Below are 21,484 nucleotides of genomic sequence, written 5' to 3' on the forward strand. Positions count from 1 at the left end.
ATCTTGAAGAACAGTTGTGTGTAAAGTTTAAAAGTCGTAAGCTGTTGATTTAGGTAAAATCTTGTGATTTCAAATTGTTCAAAAGTTCCTTGGAATTTTTATCTATCCATATCTGATTTACACCACTTTTTAATTACTAGTATATTGTTGCACAGTACTCGTGAGTTTCTCGTTCACTACTGTTAATATCTTAGTGAGGAGTAAAGAAAGAGACTTGTGCGAACATTTACTGGAACCCGCTATGTACCTTCGTTTGTAAGGATTCTTATTAATTTTCTGAATCCAATCACTCAGATGTTTTACAATGTAGATTTTGTGTACAAGCGTTGTATATACGATGTATGCATTTCATATGCATTATGAGATAGAGATATTAAATAGCTAGCCTAGGGCCATTTTTCTTTTTTAAAGTAACATAATCATCGCTCCGCTGGGTACAATATTTATTATTGTATCACTATGACTGTTCTGCTACAAAATATCCTTTCTTTTATTTTAAGGTTTACATTTCTATCTTTAAATGTCCTTAAAAAGCACCTGTAGATCGGGTGTCTTTGTTTATTATCAAAATGCTAAAACGTTATCAAGACTTCCGCACATTTGTAATGGAAAGATGTCGGATACTGTTCTTGTTTTATTACATGTAAGTATTTAATTTTTTTATGTTTCATAAAGGAGCGGAAAACAAACATCGATGAATTAGAACAAAAAATGTATTAATAGATAAATAGTAGAAAGTAAGTAAATGGTAACCCTAAAAAAAAAATTAACTTCTATCTGCTCGTGCCCCTCAATAAAACGTCTGATAACCTTTTTTGGCCTGACATCGATTTTTGGTACCTCATATTATTCAACCAATTTGGGCCTAAAGTGGAACATTTAGATGAACAATAACCAAAATCATCACAGTTAATGTATAATGACTGAAATATGCCTATATTGAAATATGTTGTTTTTAAAAATTTGCATTTAAATGTTGACGATATATAAACAAGAAACTCAGAAAAGTTTTAAAGATTCTTTTCTCTAGAAACATCATAAAACGGACATTCTAGCAAAAAAATGCAATGCATTTTCAGTCGAATTGAGTTGCAGTAATGACAGACTCTCTCACATCTGGATAGAATATCAGTGTAACCACATTTATTAAGTTTCCATTCAAATCTGCCCGTTTCTACCCTTAAGCTATTGTAGTGCCTACAACTGAAAATATATGACTCCCCCCCCCCCCTTCAAATCTATTTTCATTTTCCTGTAGTTTTCAAATAAAATAGCATGTAGCAATACTTAAATGAAATTTTTAGCACGAACGCCACATTGAACAATAAAAATTCCATGGCTAAAAATTAAGTAGCTAAAATATATTTTTTTCAATACTTATAGTATCTGACATCCTTAGAGAAAGCATATACTGAACTCAACACGGCGTTATTGATTTCATTTAGAAAGCAAATAATATAAATTCAATATTTCATCTTTGTTTTTTTCGCAAAGTGCTTTGCAACGAATGCAGTTCGTTCACATCAGACATTTGCATACTGGAGTTTTACTAGCTATCATTTCTTAAATTACGATACAGAGTTATCCTCAATACAGATGTTTTTTTCATTAAACCTCTCGAATATCTATGTCTAAATCAGGGAACCCTTGTTATGACTGACTTCAAATGCAGTGTAGACATTTAGTAATAAATAGAAATTGATTTAAATATACACTGTATATTCAACTCCAAAAAAACTTTTTTTTTTAATTTGAAATTACATGAACATTTTATCAAAACCAAAAATACCAAGAAGTGTGCTTTTTAAACTTTATTCAAGCAGTTCCAAATGAACTAATAAATAAATGTTCTGTAAATTTAAAAGCAATGTATTTGAGAACAGGTTGATGTAAGTAATACCATTTATTTTGCGATAAAAGGTCCTTTCAATATTGTTCCTGCTTACTGGAGCAGAACATAGGAACTGCTCAACGGTGGAGGATTGTGGCGGATACGAAGGAGCGGCTTGTACTGAAGGCCTGTGTCAGTGTGATGAACAATTCTTTGAGTTCATGGCAAATAATTGTTCTTTAGGTATTTTATCAATGCGAATTTAATTATAATTCTGATGTTTTAATATATATAAACATTTGCACATTTGAATATATATTTGTGCATAAGAATCAAGTACTTTCTAATACCTGTTATCAGCATATATCTACATTCTGTAGCTATTTGTTTTTCATACAGCTAATGAAAGACTTATTCAACCCCAAAATAATTAAAAAAGTATACATACATATTTTTTAAAAGAAAAATAATGGTTATTTTTTTTTATTAGTATTAATAGAATATAGTTTTATTATTTTTGAAAGAAAAACAGAGATGAGATTTTGTTTACACCCAAGAGGTTAGAAAAATTTCTTTTAGTCATATTTCACAAACTATACATGTATTTTTCTTAATGCTAAATATGTAAGGCATTGTCATTACTTGATATGAATCAACTGTACTTTTGATCATTCTTTTCTTAGAAAATACAAACATAAAGAGTACATAGACCTGTAAATGCCTTAATTGTTTTTGTATTTTTGGATTTTAGGTTAATTTGTATTAGAGAATTTTATTGAAAAGGATGTTTGTACTATTACTACAGAATTATAAGTTTTTGATGCTTGATCAAAATCTACTTTTAACGCAAAATTCACGCTATTATATTACAAATGTTAGATGTGGCGGTTTTTTTATTTAATGTTTTAAATTGGCTATAACCAACCATTTTAGTACCGACGGTTACAGTACCAGAAGACACTGCCGTTATCTATGGATACACAGCCAAACTGAATGCCACAGTTGTTTCACTACTACCGATTACTTCCTTTAAATGGCAAAAAATAAACAGTGGTATCCCAACAAATATATCGTTCGACGACGACAAATACGCACAGGACCTCACAATCAATAATGAAAGTTATGTTCTCTTCCTTCTTATAAACAATACAGAATTTCCTGATGAGGGCCAATATCGGGTTGTGCTGGAATTACCAGGAATTCTTCTGAAAAGCAAAATAATTTTTCTCAAGGTTACAGGAGGTAAAATATGAAAAAAACAGATATGTTTTTGGAATTCATACTAGCTTTCCTCTTTGCTTAAAAGAGATGTACTTCAGAATTTTAAGAGTCATTTTGATTTCTTATTGCATACATGAGATGAATTTCAAACAAAATCAATATTTTGTAGAACGACCAGCGGTTGCCCTATCAGAACCTCTTGAATCTTCGTCCACTATAACAATTCCATGTCTGGTCACAATCTCATCAGATTCCCCTCCGCTATTAGGAATTACCTGGTTAAAAAACGGAAGGTCTATAAATATCACGGGGAATTTTCGGAAATACAATGGAGGATCCTTGTCGAATCCCAACATCACAATACATAACGTGGATTCCAAAGATCAGGGAAATTATTATTGCGAAGCATGGAATGCCATAGGAAAGTCATCGAGTGATGTCATTACGTTACGTATGTATTGGTCAAAAATGTCGTGTCAGTTCGACATGTATTGAATATAGATGCATATTAAAACTTTAAATCACTTTTTATTCGCGAGAACTTAATTTTCGCGTAATTAAGAGAGGCAGGGTGCTCGCGAAAATATGGTTCTCGCGTATATTAGTATTCCTATGGATTATATAAGCCATCACCACAATTCGTCAAAATTTAGTCTCGCTCATAAAGAGACAATGACTATCTAGTGAAAATAAGGGGTCTCAAAAATTTAGTGATCTACAGTAACTATTATTTAATGGAATATTTCTGCGTTAGGATTCAGACTGGTGATCATTTCTGTTTTAATTTATTTTTATAAAATGATCATCAGATAGAGAAACATGTTTGAAAAGTTTTGTTAGTTTTCTTTAACTCCAGTGCAAAATGTCTATGCATTCAATATTTTTTTTTTTGCGATTTCCTTGTACATGTATAAAGATCATAACTATGAATTAAAATTGCATTATGTCACACAAAGACAAATTACATCATCCAGCGACAGCACTTCAAAATCATGCAATACCACATGTAGTCAATTAGATTTCCTATGTATATTATATGTTTTGCTTCAGGACCACCAATCATTTTCATTCACGGAAATAGTTCAGCTCCTCTAGGTGGAAAAGCAATGATTCTAGGAAACATGTCCTCTGTTTTATCTCTAACTGATATTAAATGGCAATCACAAATCGAGAGTAAGGGCATCCTGACCATCGACGTATTATCTGCTAAATACAATGGAAGTTCTACATCATTGGAAGCACCAATCCTTATTATCAACAATATAGATATGAATGACAACGCTACGTATGTTTTGATAGCATCTAATAAACTCGGAACTACAGTTAGCAATTCCATGCATCTGCAGATCATAATGGGTATGTACTAGTATTCTGTGTAAAAAAATTTTTGCAGAACCTTTGCGAAAAAAGGAATGAATAAATAAAGAAAAATAATTCCAAAGAAAATTCTTCTTCTTAATTACCTTATATAAAATAATTCGAAAAGAAATTTCTTTGTTAAAAAAATCATTTAACAATATTTGTCTCAAAATCTAATTTAATTTGACATTTTCAGTGCATTTTGTTCGGAATTTAAAAAATCCATACATTATAAACAATTATATATTGTATTTTAGTTTTTTCTCTCCAAAAAAATGTTTTAAACGTTCAAAAAGTGATAACATGTAAGGTTACTTTATCAGTTATTCATACAAAACAATTTACTTGTAAAATCATTTTTATTTACAGTGCCGGTGGTCAGTTTAAATGGACCGTCACACGTGTTGGAGGGTTCATCCGCCGTGTTAAGAGGGACCATAAAATCAACAGAAACAACTACCGACACGTGGTTAAAGCAATATAACGGGATGTCCTCCATCATTTTCATAGATAATTACAAATATGTCAGACGATTTGTTATAACGGGTGATAATGAGAAGGAAAATATACTAGAAATTAGAAATGTTGGATTTCAAGATATGGTGTTTTATCAACTACGTGTATCTAATTCTGCTGGAGAAAGTTTCAGCAACAGAATACACTTAGATCCCATAAGAGGTAATTATATAAACAGATATCTCTTGAAAAAAAACAAAAACAAAACAAAAAAAAGAAGGAATTCATGCGTATAAATTCATAAAAGAAATATTGAATTATTTCTCTTGATTATAAAGTTGCCTTAGTGCTACAATTTTTTTTAGGCAAAGATGCACATATATATTATTATAATCAGACTTACAGTCATGGAATTCCTATTCCAATGTACACTACATTGCAGTTTGATAGCTTCAAATTTTCGATGTTTGAGAAAATAATGGCTGTTTGCAAGAAGTAGGAATTCCGGGTATTGTTTTAAAACTCTTTTGGAGTTATATCATTTGTAAATAAGAGGTAGTTGTGATGTTGCAAGAAAAAATGTAGTTCTTGGATTACTTTGACCAAAAAATAATTAAATTTCCTAATAACCAAATTTACTCAGTACCTTAGCAAACTGTACTAAACCATCATCTTTTGCAGCTCAAATAAAGAACCAGTATTAATTTTATAATAATACATTTATACAAAAAAATGAGTACTTAGATATCAAATATATGAAGATATCAACAACACTATTTTTTCTGGAGCAGAGCAAACTCAATTTCTTGAATATCAGAGGCTAGGTGGAATCAGGGTCATGGAGGAATGAGCGTACCCGGCCGACCCGCTAGTGCTGCTTGCATTGTAATGATGGGAATATAACGAAAAAATCCGTCAACAACTCAGTGTGTAAAATAATGGCAATTTTTTTTCAATTAGTATAAAAAAAACGCCAGTAAGCATTTGATTTAATGATAGATTGCATATAGTGATAAGGTTATTGTATGGGCCATAGAACAAACGAATGAAGTCTTTGAACGAGGCTGCTGATATTCTTGTTTCAACAACTTTTTTGTCAATAAATAACCTCGCCATAGACATTGTTCATACGCAGAGCATGTTCTTGTGTATCGAGTCAACAGAGAATTTAACCCCGTATGCAGGTAATGAAGATATATTGTTGCAAAAATAGGGGAAATAGACGTTTGAAAATTTAAGTCATCACGTTATCAAAAAGATTGGTAGTTCAAGTACTGTTAGTGTTTTTTCTAGTAAAATATCTATGGTATTATCTATACAGATCTGATTTTGGTGTGTCTAAAATTGATACGTTTTGTAGCTTTTTATATTATGTAGAATCAGTTTCAAGCCGTTTTTTGTACATTTCATGATTTAAATTTTTTTTGTCTTGAAAAAACCTCTAATATCATTCAAGTTTTGCCTTTGAAAATTTTCGTATAAGTGAACTATATTATCTTTTTAAAAAAATAAAAGGAAATAAATGATTTGCAGGAATTTCTTTCAAGTCACTTAAAATTAATTACTGAAGACAAAAGTAAAAATATGACTTGTTACTTATAATTTTGCAGAGATCTGACAATAGTTTTGCTATTTTAGCCCCACCATTGTTGGCTGACTCTGCCCTTGTGATGAATAATATTGTCATGGAAACAACTATAAAAATAACTTTAAATGCAACATTTTTCACGAATGACATGAATGGTCATATCGTTTATTTTGGAGTAGCAGTCTGTTCAGATTGTACTGGTAAGCATTTTGTTATTCACATCAATTGATATTATCTCCAGAAAAATATATTTATAGAGACATACATAAGGAAATCAAAGACATAATACCCTTTTTAAAACACATCTTAAAATTGATGTAAATACCATGAAGATCGTAAAATGAAACATCAGCAATGTACAGACTGAAAGAAATAAAAGATGGGCTTTCTTATTTTTCAATTTCGCATATTCCCACATCAAGTCATCGATAGATCTAATTCTATCCCAAATTTGACCCTCTATCCCGTTTATATATCTCATATGATATCGTTTTCTTATCCCAAAGTTGTGACCTCACAATGGGTTTTGTGTTAGAGTGATGAAGTAAAACAAAGTGGAGTCCTTTTAAAAACAGCGTAAAACATTAATTGTGGTGTATAAACATGGGATAAAAGAATCTCACATGATTTGTAATTAGATATGACTTTCATTCAATTCGTTGTGAATTTCTATCCCCCCGCCATAGCTCGGGGATATAAAACATACAACTCGTTGGATAATAGTCATATACAACTACAAATCATGTGAGATCCTAAGTAGATCTTCTTTGCTTAAATTTCACGCAATATAACTCTCTTTGTCATAATTTCAGAAAAGGAAGCTAATTTTCAATATTTTCTTCTTCTGTGCAATATCTTGTAGATCTAAATAAACAACCTCGTACTCTGAGTTATATGTGGGAAACTCTTCAAGACTGGTATGAGGCAAGAATGAATCAATTTACTCTGTATCGGACGACGGATGATAATTTTATGACAGCAATAAAACTTCATGGTAAATTCAAATACAAATGTCAGACAAAAACACAACCAAGCGCATTATCAAGAAAGAAAAATCATTTTAATTTAGTAGTGATGTAGTTAATGTTTTATTTACTTGAAGTTCAATAAAGGATGCTTTTTTTAATTCAAATTATTCTAGTTCAAGAACTTGGTGTATCAAGAGCATTTTTGTTTACTATTGGTGAGGATAACAGCTGTCACTCACGTGGGCCTCGGAGTTACTGTAATGGACCTCTACGTCCAGGGCTTACCTATAGGTACAAAGGATATTTAAAAACATATTGTAAATTTATTCTGCATTCGGTTAGGTTCTGAACTTTTAATTAAGAAGCTGTTTTACCTTTATTTAGGTTGATATTATTTGCTTGCACTTTGGCGGGATGCAGTCAATCTGGGTCAATAGGACCATTTCAGACGACTATAGGTAACGAAAACAAACAAAAAAAATCAGCATTCATTCTTTAATTCAGCTTCCTCTTGGTGAAAAATAAATGTTTTTCTTAACGCTCCTTTGCAATTTCTTAAAGCTCAATCATCAAAGGCAGGCAGCACAGTTCCTGTTGTTGTAGGATCGACTTTAGGGGTCATTGTAATCGTGATACTGGCAGTTGTTGTTATTGTCTTAGTACACAGAAAGTACAGGTGCAATAAATTTGATTAATATTAACAAGTTTTTAAACCAGCTTTTTAACATGTATAACAATGAACATCAATAGAAACAAATACCCTTACTAAATTTTAATTTTGTCCGTTTTTCTTAAATTATTTTTTTTTATTTGTATACATTTAAAGTCCTGAGTGAATATATTATGTGGTGACAATTTAATATATACTTTGTTTATGAATTATTACTTGTATAGACTTTTATTTTCAAAATTATAATTTTCATTAAAAAAAAACATTTTAGAGCAAAGTTCATTAACCAAAAATAGAGAATTCAAACTTATCAGCGGAAAAAAATCTTTTTCATCTTAAAAATTGGATTGCTACTTTAATGTAAAAAGAATAATTAATTACATTCAAAATATTTCTTTAATCTTCAATATGACTTTTTTAGAGATAAACGGAAAAAATACACCGACCTTTCCATGTCAAGGATAGGAGAAGGGTATGATTTCGTAAAGTATGGTTTTTCGTAGGATACAATTATAAAATAACGCAAAAAAACGACAGGACTATAATATATATAGTCTATTGTTGCTGAATGAAGGGAAACTAAAATTTAATTATATAGTTATTTCCCGATCCTGACAAGGAGCACACGGTGGGTGACCGGTCGGCAGATGATGCTCACTCCTCCATGACACCTGATCCCACCTCTAATGTTTTGGAGGTCCATGTTTGCTCTGCTCCTATTTCGTATTTATTAAGGACTTTTGTAATTGAATATTTTTCATTAACATTCATGAATACAGTAGCTTTATTAAAAATAGTAATATTACGCTACACGCATATTATCTGTAAACCAATAATATAACAAAATGGTTAAGTAAGACAGATTTTTACTCAGTTGAATCAATTGACTTTAAATAGAAATCTGACAGAACATTTCTTTTTACACTTTATTTTAGCAAAAGTGGATATACACAATTAAGGAGAGATTATAATATTAAGTGAGTGATTAATTTTCTCTTGTATATATATTTCTATTAATGAAAAGCGTATACTAGACACTTTATTTCATAGATTATTTCTATAGTCTCAATTTCGTTAGGTTAACAACTCTTTGAGGATGAACATTTTTGACTTACATCTATTTGAATTGTAGACCTATCCGGGTCGACTCTTTATTAAATCATGTGTATGAATTAACCAAAGAGAACGGTGCAAGACTAAGCAACGAATTTTCAGTAAGTGATGTCTTTAAAATGTTAACATGTGTATATATTTTCCTTATTATATTTCTTTTAGATTGTGTTTAAATATGTTAATTCCAACCTTTCAGGAATTGACTTCACTCGTCTCAACAAGTTCTGCAATTGTTGGAAAACTGATGCAAAACTTCGAGAAAAATAGATCTTCAACAATCCCTTGTAAGTGTATCGAAAGTTAAAAAACTATGAATTTTTAGACACAATTCTATTACTTGAACTGATTCCTTTTGGAACAATTGCAAAATTTAATCTCCCCTTCTTAATCAGATATTTTAATGTTATAGATGATTTCAATAGAGTCAAGCTGCATCATCCCTTGGAGTTACCAGAGATGAACTATATCAATGCTAGTCATGTCTTTGTAAGTACTGCCGACAGTGAACACATGTGTAAAATATTTCGTTAATTGTTTCTTCATTTAATGCTAAACCTCCTCAAAATATAAAAATTAATTTCATTTTTTATCCTTTTTATGCTTCAATTTCCAAGGAAATCCGACTGTGTTTTTTCATTTTTCATCCTATATTTCTTAACAGATTTGTAAAGAAATTCTTATGAATATTTCAATGCGAAAAAAGTATAATAATGGGAATTTTGCAACTTCGTTAACATAAATTTGGTTGTTGTTTAATTATTATATATCAATTAAACAACATCCTCAAAATAATATTAAGTTTCTATACATGTGCATTGAATGCATTGATTGAAAATCTTTGATTAGATTATTTTGAAAGTTTGGATATTAGAGTGAAATAACATGAACTTATGATAAAAATAAAAAAAAAGCAATTTATTCGCTTCAATTTTTGTGCAAGAAAGTTTATCTTTAGAAAGGATGCATCTTGGATTGTAGCTTTTTCCGACTAATTAACATTATATTTTTTATACAAATAACATATTTTGTAGAATAATGAGTACATTATAACCCAGTATCCACAACGAAGAACCATGATTGACTTTTGGGACATGATTTGGGAGCAGAATGTATCTGCAATTGTAATGCTGGCTCCGTTAAACGAAATGGAAAAGGTATGACCAACACTGAGCAATATAAATAGCTGGGTAAATATCGGTTAGATGCAAGTGAGTTAAGGTTATGTATAGAGTTTCAATGCAAACAATCCTAGTTAAATCCATATTGGCTATACCTACCACTTTACCAAAGTTAAGACCAAAGTTAAGACTATTTTTCTAACGCATTCTTGGTACCCACGATATGCGATAGCCAGTTTATATTATGACGTCATTTAATGACGCCATCTACACTTACTAAACATGTTTTAAATAAGAAACATCAACAAAATCGCTTTGGTGCACGGTCATACTTTACTTTATTTTACGGAAACAAGGTATAAATAGACGCAGGATATTCAAAGGATTTATGATATTGCTGCACAAATGTCGACACTGCAATTGTTTAGTCAGAATTTGTAGAGTTTTAATTTTTAACAGGGTAAAAATTCAAAGAAAATAAATAATAAGAATTCACAGTCCTATGTAAATTTCGTAAATGTTTTATCCATTGAGAAAGTGCATAGGATCTGTGCAGCAATTTTGTTAATCTTTAGAATATTCTCCTTAATATTATAAGTTATTAATTTTAATTAAATAAGAGATGCCCTTGCGCCGAACTGTTTTGTTGATGTGTTTTATTACCTTTTAATGAGAAAGAACAATGACGTTGTGATATGGCGTCAAAGTGTGTACTAGCTATTATATGCTGTGGGGATATTGAATTGGGAAATCAATTTGAACTTTCTTTGTGTATAAAAATATACAATTAATGCATTTTCATTAGATCATTTGTCTAGAAATCCCCATATTTAGCCTTAACTCACTTGCAGACTGAATTTAACCGGGGCCTCCCGCTAACGTCTTAGGTCTTTCGTAAGGTTGTCGTACAATGTACCACTGAGTTACCAACAAGGGGGTACATAGTCCCTTTCACTACCCCTCCTTTTTTCCCTGAGGTTTTCCATTTTGAATACCTCGCAGAAACTATTCTAAATTGCTCCTGGGCTTTGCTGTGAGTTACTTAATATAACAGGCGGGGGAAATGTCGGCCAGCCTTGAATTCGAACCAGGGACTTCCGCTTATCTCGTGGATGCTGTTTCAAACAGCTACCGGACTGATGTGTCCACTGCGTGTTTCTCTAGAAAGGTTTTATACTAAAAAGTTACTTTAACACTCGATGTAAACTTGTGATTGCTTCATACGAGGTCTATTCATTAAATAGTGACACTACACGTACTCCTTTTAAATTTTACATTTGATTGAAATGGAATCTCTTTGAAAATGTTTATTAATTGTCTTCCATACTTCTGATTTGAAACGTGGTCACAACCTATTTATAAAGCAATTTTCGAAGAGAGCATCTTTTTTTAACCCACCCTGTGGACACTGTAAACATGAAGAGAGAAGGAAAGTCCCGAAAACACATTTTGAACATCAGGTCGTTTATCAAATATCGTTTTCTAATGAATATCAAGGGAAAAGAAATTTTCAAAGAACTTGTGTCATTATTTGAAAACTTTGTTGTGTCTATTAAAACTGTATATCGATGGATAAAGCATTTCAATTACCAATGAGAAATCAGTTGCAGCAGTGAAAAATATCATCGACAGAGACGGCAGAGTTCTTGTGAACCAGATTGCCAAGAAACTGAACATTTCATCGGGTAGCATCTTTAAAATTTTAAATTATTTTTACATTTCTGAGTCAGGAAAGTATCTGCAAGATGGATTCCACACATTTTAAATGACGAGCAAAAAAGAAAGCGATTACAAATATCTCGAAAACTTTTGAAAATGTATGGACAAATGTGATAAAAGACGTCTTCATGAATTTGTTACGGGGGATGAAACTTGGCTACATTTTTATGAACATGAGAGAAAACTGGGAAACAAAATATGGCTCCTTAAACAAAGTAAACGACCTACCATTGCTAAACGCGGCAAAACAGCAAGGAAGGTTTTGTATGCAATATTTTTCGATTCTAACGGGATTGTCGCTCAGATTCCAATTAAAAATTGCAGAAGGAGGAACTGCGCATGCCCGACATGTAGACAACCACAAATTTCCGAGAGGAAAGTTTTTACCTAAAAACTTGAAATCATCGAAAATCAGAAGCCCAAAAAATGCAGCAACTTTAATTAGGATAATGAGTTAAGTATTGTGTGACAACCTATAGAAGTTTAATTTTTCTACTCAACATGTCACATAATTTATAGGGATCTGTATACATTGTCTTTTTGGTTACTTATAGATACATAACATAATTAATTAAAAAAAACGGACAAGTTGTGATTACATTACACATGTAGTGGTTTCCCTCATAAGAGAATAAAATATATATTAATAAATTTTATTTCACAACCTGTTAGGTAGATTCATTAATTTTCTACAAATAGAATAGACCATGTATATTGTATTTCCTACACCTGTAAACCCATTCTCATTTTTTAAAGAAATGTTTAATGTTAACTCTTAAGAAATATCAATTATAATCTGTTTTTGGTATGAACTGTCTACTCTCAAAATCAACAAGGCATGTATTCTCAGGCAACCCACACATTTTTGTATATACACCTTTTTTATTTTTTGTTTTTTCTTCTGTTTCTGTCTATCAGGGGGTCAGCAATGTTTTCATCATTTTTTTTTAGAATATTATGGATTATAATAATGATAACAGCCTAAAAATACTCTCAGTAAATTGTCAAGGCCTTGGTAACATTCATAAAAGAAGAGATGTGCTAAAGAACTTAAAAGCTAAGAATTACAATATTTACTTTTTACAAGATACCCATTTTGTAGAAAAAGATGAAACTATGATAAGAGCACAGTGGGGATATAAAGCATTTTTTAGTTCATTCAAGTCCAATTCAAGGGGAGTCGCTATCCTCTTTAACAACAACTTTGAATTAAAAATTTTGGATGTCTTTATTGAGGATATCTCTTTTTTACTAATAAATATTTATGGTCCAAACTCTGACACACCTAATTTTTACATAAGTTTAGTCCATAGAATAGAGGAGATTCATTCCTCTCATAAAATTGTTATAGGGGGTGACTTTAATTTAGTTTTTGATAAAGATTTGGATTCAATGAATTACAAAAATTTAAACAATCCGAAATCAAGACTTGAAGTAATGAAGCTTATGGATGTTTTAAACCTTAAGGACGTATTTCGTGAAGATAATCCAGTTTTAAAAAGGTTTACCTGGAGACGAAAAAATCCACTCAAACAAGCTAGACTTGACTTTTTCCTGATAACAGAATCCATGCTAGCTATGAATCCATGTGTCAAGTTTGAAAATAGTTATTGTTCTGATCATTCACCAGTTCTATTACATTGTAAATTAAATGAATTTAAAAAGGGAAAGGGTTTCTGGAAATTCAATAATTCCCTGTTGCACGAAAAAGAATATGTTGAACAAATAAAATGTAAGATTAAGGATGTTAAAATCCAATATTCAATATGCCCAGTATATAATATGGAAAAAATAAGTTGCATCGAGAATGATACTATTCAACTCACCATTAGTGACCAACTCTTTCTTGATATTTTGTTAATGGAAATAAGAGGAAAATCAATTTCATTTTCAACATATAAAAAAAAGAAAACTTTCAAAAGAGAACAACAGTTAGAGAGAGAAATATTAGAATTAGAGCAGAATTTAACAGATCAGTTAATTAATGAACTTGAAGAAAAGAAAAGAGAAGTAGAAGAAATAAAGAACATAAAATTTAAAGGTCAATGTATAAGGTCAAAGGTCAAATGGATTGAGGAGGGAGAAAAACCCTCAAAATATTTTGTAAGTTTAGAATCAAGAAACTACGTAAGTAAGCAAATACCTAAAATAGAAAAGGACAATGGCTCAATTGTTTCTTCCCAAAGCGAGATATTAAATGAAACAAAAGCTTTCTATGAAAACTTATATAAGTAAAGGGAAAATGTAGATACTGAAAATATTCATGATAGACTTAAAGATTATGATATTCCCAAATTAAGTAGAGAAGAATCAAACAGTCTGGAAGGTCCTGTAACAAACTTTGAAGTTTTAAACTTCTTAAAACAAATGAAAAATGACAAAAGTCCAGGACCGGATGGATTTACATGTGAATTTTTTAAATTTTTCTGGAAAGACATTGGCTCCTTTATTACAAGAGCAATAAATAATTCAAATGAAAAACTTCAATTCTCAGACTCAAATAAATTAGGAATCATTACTTGTATCCCAAAAACAGGAAAGCAAAAACAATTTCTGAAAAACTGGCGACCCATTAGTCTTTTAAATGTTGTTTATAAAATAGCATCAGGATGCATCGCAGAACGAATGAAAACTAAATTGGGCAAATTGATAAATAGAGACCAAACTGGATTTATAAAAGGTAGATTTATTGGGGAGAATATTAGACTGATATATGATATAATGCATTATACAGAATATAATCAAATACCTGGCCTTTTGATGTTAATTGACTTTGAAAAGGCTTTTGATACAATCTCATGGAACTTTATATATCAAACCCTTGACTTTTTTAATTTTGGACCCTCTTTTAAAAATTGGATTAGAACCTTCTATAATGGTATTAAATCATGTGTTATACAAAATGGATTTACTTCAGACTATCTTTTCCCCCAAAGAGGATGCAGACAAGGTGATCCGATCTCACCTTATCTCTTTTTGTTATGTGCTGAAATTCTTGGAATCTTAATTCGTAATAATCAAGATATAAAAGGTATAACAATTGAGGGTGAAGAGTACAAACTCTCTCAATATGCTGATGATACTTCTCTTATCTCAGATGGTTCACCAAGATCTATGGATGGTATTCTCCGAGAATTAGATTATTTTGCTAATATATCAGGCTTAAAGATCAATTTCTTAAAAACTAAAATGATATGGATTGGAAGTAAAAATTTTTCAAGGGATGTATTTCATCACTCAAGGTGGAAGCTTGACTGGGAAAATTCAATATTTGATCTTCTAGGAATAAAATTTTCAGTAAACTTGAATGAAATGCTTGATCTTAATTATTCCATAAAGCTAAATGAAATCAAAACTTTGTTACGTAAGTGGAGTTTAAGGAAACTTACCCCAATTGGAAGGTTAACAGTAATTAAAACTTTAATATTACCCAAATTAAACCATTTAATTCTTACTTTACCAAACCCTAAGTCAGACTTTTTGAAGATGTTTGAGACTGAAATGTATTATTTTCTTTGGGGTAGCAAAACGCACAAGGTAAAGAAAAATGTTATAATCCAGGACTATAAATATGGAGGTCTAAAAATGATTGATTATACAGAATTCATTTCTGCCCTTAAATCAAGCTGGATTAGAAGACTTATTCACTCACAAGCAAACTGGGTAAAATTATTTGAAGCTGAACTAAAAGTAGATATAAACAATCTTTGGATAAGGGGTTCTGATTATATTCTGAATCTCTCAACAAGAGTGAATAATGTTTTTTGGAAAGAAGTTCTGTCAAGCTGGGCAAGGCTAACTATAATAAATCAAGAAAAGGACAGGCATGTGCTCTTTGAACATATATGGAATAATCCAAGGATTAAAATTAATAATAAAATCTTTTTTTTGGAAAAACTATTTTAATGAAGGCATTGTTTTTCTTACTGACCTCTTTAACAATGAGGGTAGTTTCATAAGTCTCGACTCATTAATAAACTTGAAAGTGAAAACAAATTTTGTTGATTATAATGGTCTTAGAATAGCAGTGTTAGATAGACTGAAAAAGGTAAACTGTGATGAAATTAAAAATGCTAAGTTGATTGGACCACATCTTCCAAATTCCATTTTTGTATTTTATAAACATGATAAAGGTTTTAAGGATATGTATAACATATTTATAAGTAAAAAGAAAGAGCCAGTTAACTCAATCAAAAAATGGAAAGAAAACAGATTTATCTTCGATGAGGCGGACTGGGCTAAAATATTTGAACTTCCATTTAAAATAACTCAAGAATCTAAACTTCAATGCCTACAGTTTCAAATCTTACATAGAATCATCCCAACTAATTATTATCTTTTTAGACTAAAATTGATCGATTCTCCAGCATGTAGTTTCTGCAGAAGTGACATAGAAACAATTGATCATTTATTTGTTGAATGTTTCCATGTAAAAGAACTCTGGTGTACTATTGAAGAATGGATTTTAAATAAGTTCAATATTCATTGTTGTTTTGATAAACAAGCAATACTATTTGGTAAATATGAAAATATGAATGTTTATAAATTTCAAAACCTTTTAATACTTATTGTAAAACAATTTATCTTTGCCAGTAAATATAAGAATGTTCCAAGAATAGATGCTGAAGCTGTATTAAAGAGGATCACAGATAGAATTTTGATTGAAAAAATTTTTATTGATGAAGAATTGTAAATATGAAGAATATGAAAGGCATTGGCAAAATATTTGTGATGCATTGTAAGTAACAGAGTTACATATACAAGCTTATATATACATGTACATCCTATAATTTATTTGAGTGATTTTTTATTTTTTTGTATTATTTGTAACAGAAGAAAGGTTTTTTTTCTTGCTGACCCCTCCCCCTTTTCTTTGTCTTTTTTTTTCAAAACACCTTTCACATTCTACATGTTCTATAAACATAACTCTATATTGTGTATAGACCCGATGTTATTGTGAACCAAATGATGAAAATTATTTTTTTATGTACATGTGAAAGTGTTAAAATAAATAAAAAAAAAAAAAAAAGTGGAAAATTTACCTGCTATGTACAGAAAACTGTCCGACAAAATATATCGGGTGGGTAGCGAGTCTTCATCTTCTTCTTGTATAGAGAAAATGCCCCCGCTGAGCAGGTACCCAACCCTCCCGAGGCTGAGGAAGCTGAAAGATGAAAGTCCTCTACGGTGCTAAAAACAAAATAAATCAGAAAAATTAGTCAAATCACATCTTAAGTATTTATTTAACAGCAATATTTTTCAGGTTTTCTAGAAAATAAAAAAAATTACACACCTTCAAAAAAAAAAAAAAAAAAAAAAAATTGCAGAAGTGTAACTAAAGTTGTTTACGTGAAAAAGATACTGTCTGAGGTAGAAAAAACAATACAAAAACAGAAGACCAAAGTCGGGAATGAGGGGGATCAAGCTTTTACATGATAATGCCCCAGCACACACTGCAAAGTACACGCAAGATTTCTTGTTGGAAAATGGAATACAACAACTGGATCACTCCCCTTATTCACCAGATTTATCCCCATGTGATTTTTTCTTATTCCCTAAATTGAAAAAATGCTATCTGGAAGGCGTTTTCATTCTCGTTCTGCATTGGGTTCAGCTGTGTTATCAGTGTCTAAAGAGTATACCTCTTCCGGAGTATAGAGACGCGGGTCAAATCTGGATAAAACGACTTCAAAGATGTGTTGCAGTAAAGGGTGATTATTTTGAAGGGATGTAAATAAAATAGAAAAGAATCATATGTTATTGCTTACTTTACTGAAGAAGTCTCACCACGCTCAATTCATATCTTATTCACTTTTTACCTGTCTAAAACACATTTTTATTTTCTGGAATAGAAATTGATTGGGGACTTCCAAGATTGATAATTTAGTTTTGAAAAGTTATTCATCTCCAAACGATTTGACCAAAAGAATATTCCGTACATTGAATCAAAAATATTTCAAAAACTTTTTCATTGACATATTTGGTAATGAAAATTCATTTCATCTGAAACTAGTTCTCAGAAAAATTAATTGATTTTCTCAACATGAAACCAATAAAAATCTAGAGGTACTGTGAGCGATGAGCTCACTAAATGATACCCCCCGCCTCCCATATGGTTATAACTGGTGAAAAAGTCCATGTTTTCCTGTGGCCGGGAAACCCAAAATATGTGTCGGATCAAAAAGTAAAATAGGAGGTGCACAATGGCAATATGTAATAAAGATTCTGTGAAAGTTTCATCAAATTTCATTCAGTGGTATGAGAGGAGTTGCGGATAAGAGATGGGTACCCCAAAGCGTAACAGACGGACAGACGGACGTACAGACGGACGGACGGAATTAACGATTACTATATACCCTCCCGCTTTTCAAGCGGGGGTATAAAAAGGTGTTAAGAAGTCCATGTAAATAAAGTGTAATATATTAAATTACTTGTTTGTCCTCTATTTGGGTATAAAAAAGATAACAAGATGGGCTTGCCTAATTTGTATTATTATACCACCTGCTTGAAAAGCGGGAGGGTATATAGTAATCGGTATTTCCGTCCGTCCGTCCGTCCATCCGTCTGTTACGCTTTGGGGTACCCATCTCTTATCCGCAACTCCTCTCATACCACTGAAGGAAATCTAATGAAACTTTCACAGAATCTTCATTACATATTGCCATTGTGCACCTTCTATTTTACTTTTTGATCTGACATATATTTTGGATTTTTCAGAGCAAAACATGGACACTGCCATTATATTCATATGGGAGGCGGGGGGTATCATTTAGTGAGCTCATTGCTCACAGTACCTCTAGTTTATTCCTTATATGACATATTTGAATAAAATAAGCTGTTTTTTTTAGTCAATATGATAATTTCACCACCCTTGGATCCTGTGGATATTTTATCATTAGGTCACTCAATATCGTGCTTACCTGAAAAACAATGATATCTGTTTATATCTTTATAGTGCTTCCGTTACTACAGACGAAAACAAGGCGCATCATGCACATATGGTGATGTGGTTATAAAACTCATGGCTACATTTATGTATGGCAAGAACTTGAAAGGCAGAAAATTAAATGTTTACAAGGTTTGTGATGAAAATTACCCTCTAAACTAAGCTTATATTTATTTTAAATGTATTTTACAAACATGCTCGGAAGTGTTTGTTTCAAATGGAATAATAATTTATCATTCCTTATAAAAAAACACTCTCTGACATCAGCAAGCATGCTATTTTGATTAATTATCATTGAAAATAATTTTACAGAAGAAGAACAAGAGAGTAAAAAGAATTATCACCCACTTTCATGTTTATGCTTTGGATGAAAGCACAGTAGCCAAAGACATTGTTGATTGTATCAAAATTATTCGTTCGAATATTCAAGCTGGGGTAAAGCCCCTTGTTGTACACAGTGGGTAAGCAATTTCACCATTTTACCAGTCCCCTTTCTGAATTCCGATCTTTATACCCCTCTGATTGAAAAACTGGGGGGTATACTGTAATCGGGATGTCCGCCCGTCTGTCTTGTCAGTCCGTCCGTCCGTCTTTACGCCTTTTGGTACCCATCTCTTATCTGCACCTCCTCTCATACCACTGCATGAAATTTGATGAAACTTTCACAGAATCTTGATTACATATTGCCATTGTGCACCTTCTATTTTACTTTTTTATCCGACACATATTTTGGGTTTCCCATAGCAAAACATGCATGGACACTGCCATTTATACACTTGTGGGATGCGGGGTATCATTTAGTGAGCTTATTGCTCACAGTACCTAGATTTTTATTATATCGAACAACACGATCAAATGTAAAGTATGGAGTGCATCATGTCAGAAAGATAACGATAATTAACATTTTTTAACACTTATCTTAAAAGGCTTTCCGTTCTCTAAAACATGACAATTTGCAAAAAATAAAAATAACATGCACAGAAAGATGATGGAAGTTTATCGAAATTAAGAATTACATTGAAGAGTACCTTCTGAATGTTTTTTAAAATATATAACGAAAACTTTCAATGATTTCTGAAAACATTATAAGCGTATTTTTCAAATTTTTAACTCCTCTTAATAGATCTGGTCCGGAATGGAGCGGTGTTTTCGTCCTGATGGATTATATTATTCAAAAGATCAGAAAAGGATCTGAAACAATCGATATATCCTCAGCAACTCTTCAACTTCTTGATGAAAGAATGGCGGTGCTTTCAAAGGTGAATTAAACTTTTGAAATATGACCTTATAGGCCTACATATAAACCAGTTTGTATAATTTTCACATTGCAACGCCTAAAATGTTTTAAATACTACCAAATGCAAATACATGTAATTCTTAATTTTATATCAAGCCAAAACTTTTACATTAAAATGTTACGATGTTGTTCAAATTTGTACCATATTTGATGTTATTTTAATTATTAATTTTATTTATCGAAATTTATTATTATTAATTTTTTTCGGAAAACTTTTGACATAACGATAAAAGTACTGTCGATTTTATATGGTGTATTTTATGTTAGGCCAAAAATATTTTTACATTTTATGCTTAATATTTCTTTTTGATATTTCTACTTTAGAATCAATATGCCTTACTGTATTTCTGCCTAGAAAATTATCTTAAACAGAGTACTATAAAGCACGTTTCAAGCTCACCAGACGGAGAAGGTAACGAATTTTTGCATTATCAATCTTATATTTCAATTATATCATATGTATATCATGAACCTCCTTTAGTTTAAAAAGAGATAATTTGAATCATGTGATAGCATCTGTCTTAGTCTCGTGTAGTTTGAATCATATATCCTTTGTTTTGCCTAAATGATATGAATCATTTAAATCATTTGTCTAATTTGAATTAATCTTTTTTTCAGAAAGTGCAAGTTCATATGAAACTCTTCCATAGAGAAAAGAAATATAATGTGTTTCAAGTTTATCTTAAAACGAAATGTTTAATTTCAAATATTTACATTTGCTAATGTTTTTCTTTATATAACGCTGCTTATAAAATTGAAATTCAAATTTCAATGACATGCAGTGGGTCACATGATCAGACGTTCTTGCGTATGGAAAGCAAACTGCACGAGCAAATTGGAAAGTTCCAACTCTTCGGGCGTTATAGAATTTGATCACGTGACCGATTTCATATCATACCCCAATGAAACTCTAAAAATGATATTTAATTTCTTTATTGACATAAATTTGTTGTAAGATTTGATTAAGTGTTTGGTGTACGAAGATCAATTGAATTCGCAAATTAATTTTTTTGTTGTTGTCTTATCAAAATTTTGTTGTTTCATTTACATCGTGAAATTTACATTGATTTATTTGCAAATGGATTTCAAAGACTTAAATGTAATTGGAATAGGATTTGAAGTTAACATTTTCTCAGATTGTCGGTATAATAAATGTCGATATAATATTTATACGGAAATATAATTTTTAAAAACTTAC

The 21,484-nt window shown here is 31.1% G+C and overlaps 1 protein-coding gene across 1 annotated transcript; it reads left to right on the forward strand.

Annotated features, from left to right (window-relative positions):
- Window positions 1–1,919: 1,919 nt before the first annotated feature.
- On the forward strand, window positions 1,920–21,056 carry LOC134264136 (phosphatidylinositol phosphatase PTPRQ-like). The gene is made up of 21 exons (XM_062746432.1): window positions 1,920–2,074; window positions 2,765–3,073; window positions 3,222–3,503; window positions 4,103–4,408; window positions 4,781–5,089; window positions 6,506–6,655; window positions 7,318–7,449; window positions 7,597–7,714; window positions 7,808–7,881; window positions 7,985–8,099; window positions 8,515–8,565; window positions 9,029–9,070; window positions 9,226–9,307; window positions 9,403–9,490; window positions 9,616–9,692; window positions 10,238–10,360; window positions 18,999–19,121; window positions 19,302–19,450; window positions 20,113–20,248; window positions 20,611–20,698; window positions 20,905–21,056. The coding sequence occupies exons 1-21, from the start codon at window positions 2,053–2,055 to the stop codon at window positions 20,934–20,936; spliced, it is 2,808 nt and encodes a 935-aa protein (XP_062602416.1). The 5' UTR covers window positions 1,920–2,052; the 3' UTR covers window positions 20,937–21,056.
- Window positions 21,057–21,484: the final 428 nt, after the last annotated feature.

Source organism: Saccostrea cucullata, unplaced genomic scaffold, assembly GCF_032062105.1.
Source record: "Saccostrea cucullata isolate Sc308-1 unplaced genomic scaffold, CSIRO_AGI_Scuc_v1 ctg3798, whole genome shotgun sequence".
NCBI lineage: Eukaryota > Metazoa > Mollusca > Bivalvia > Ostreida > Ostreidae > Saccostrea > Saccostrea cuccullata.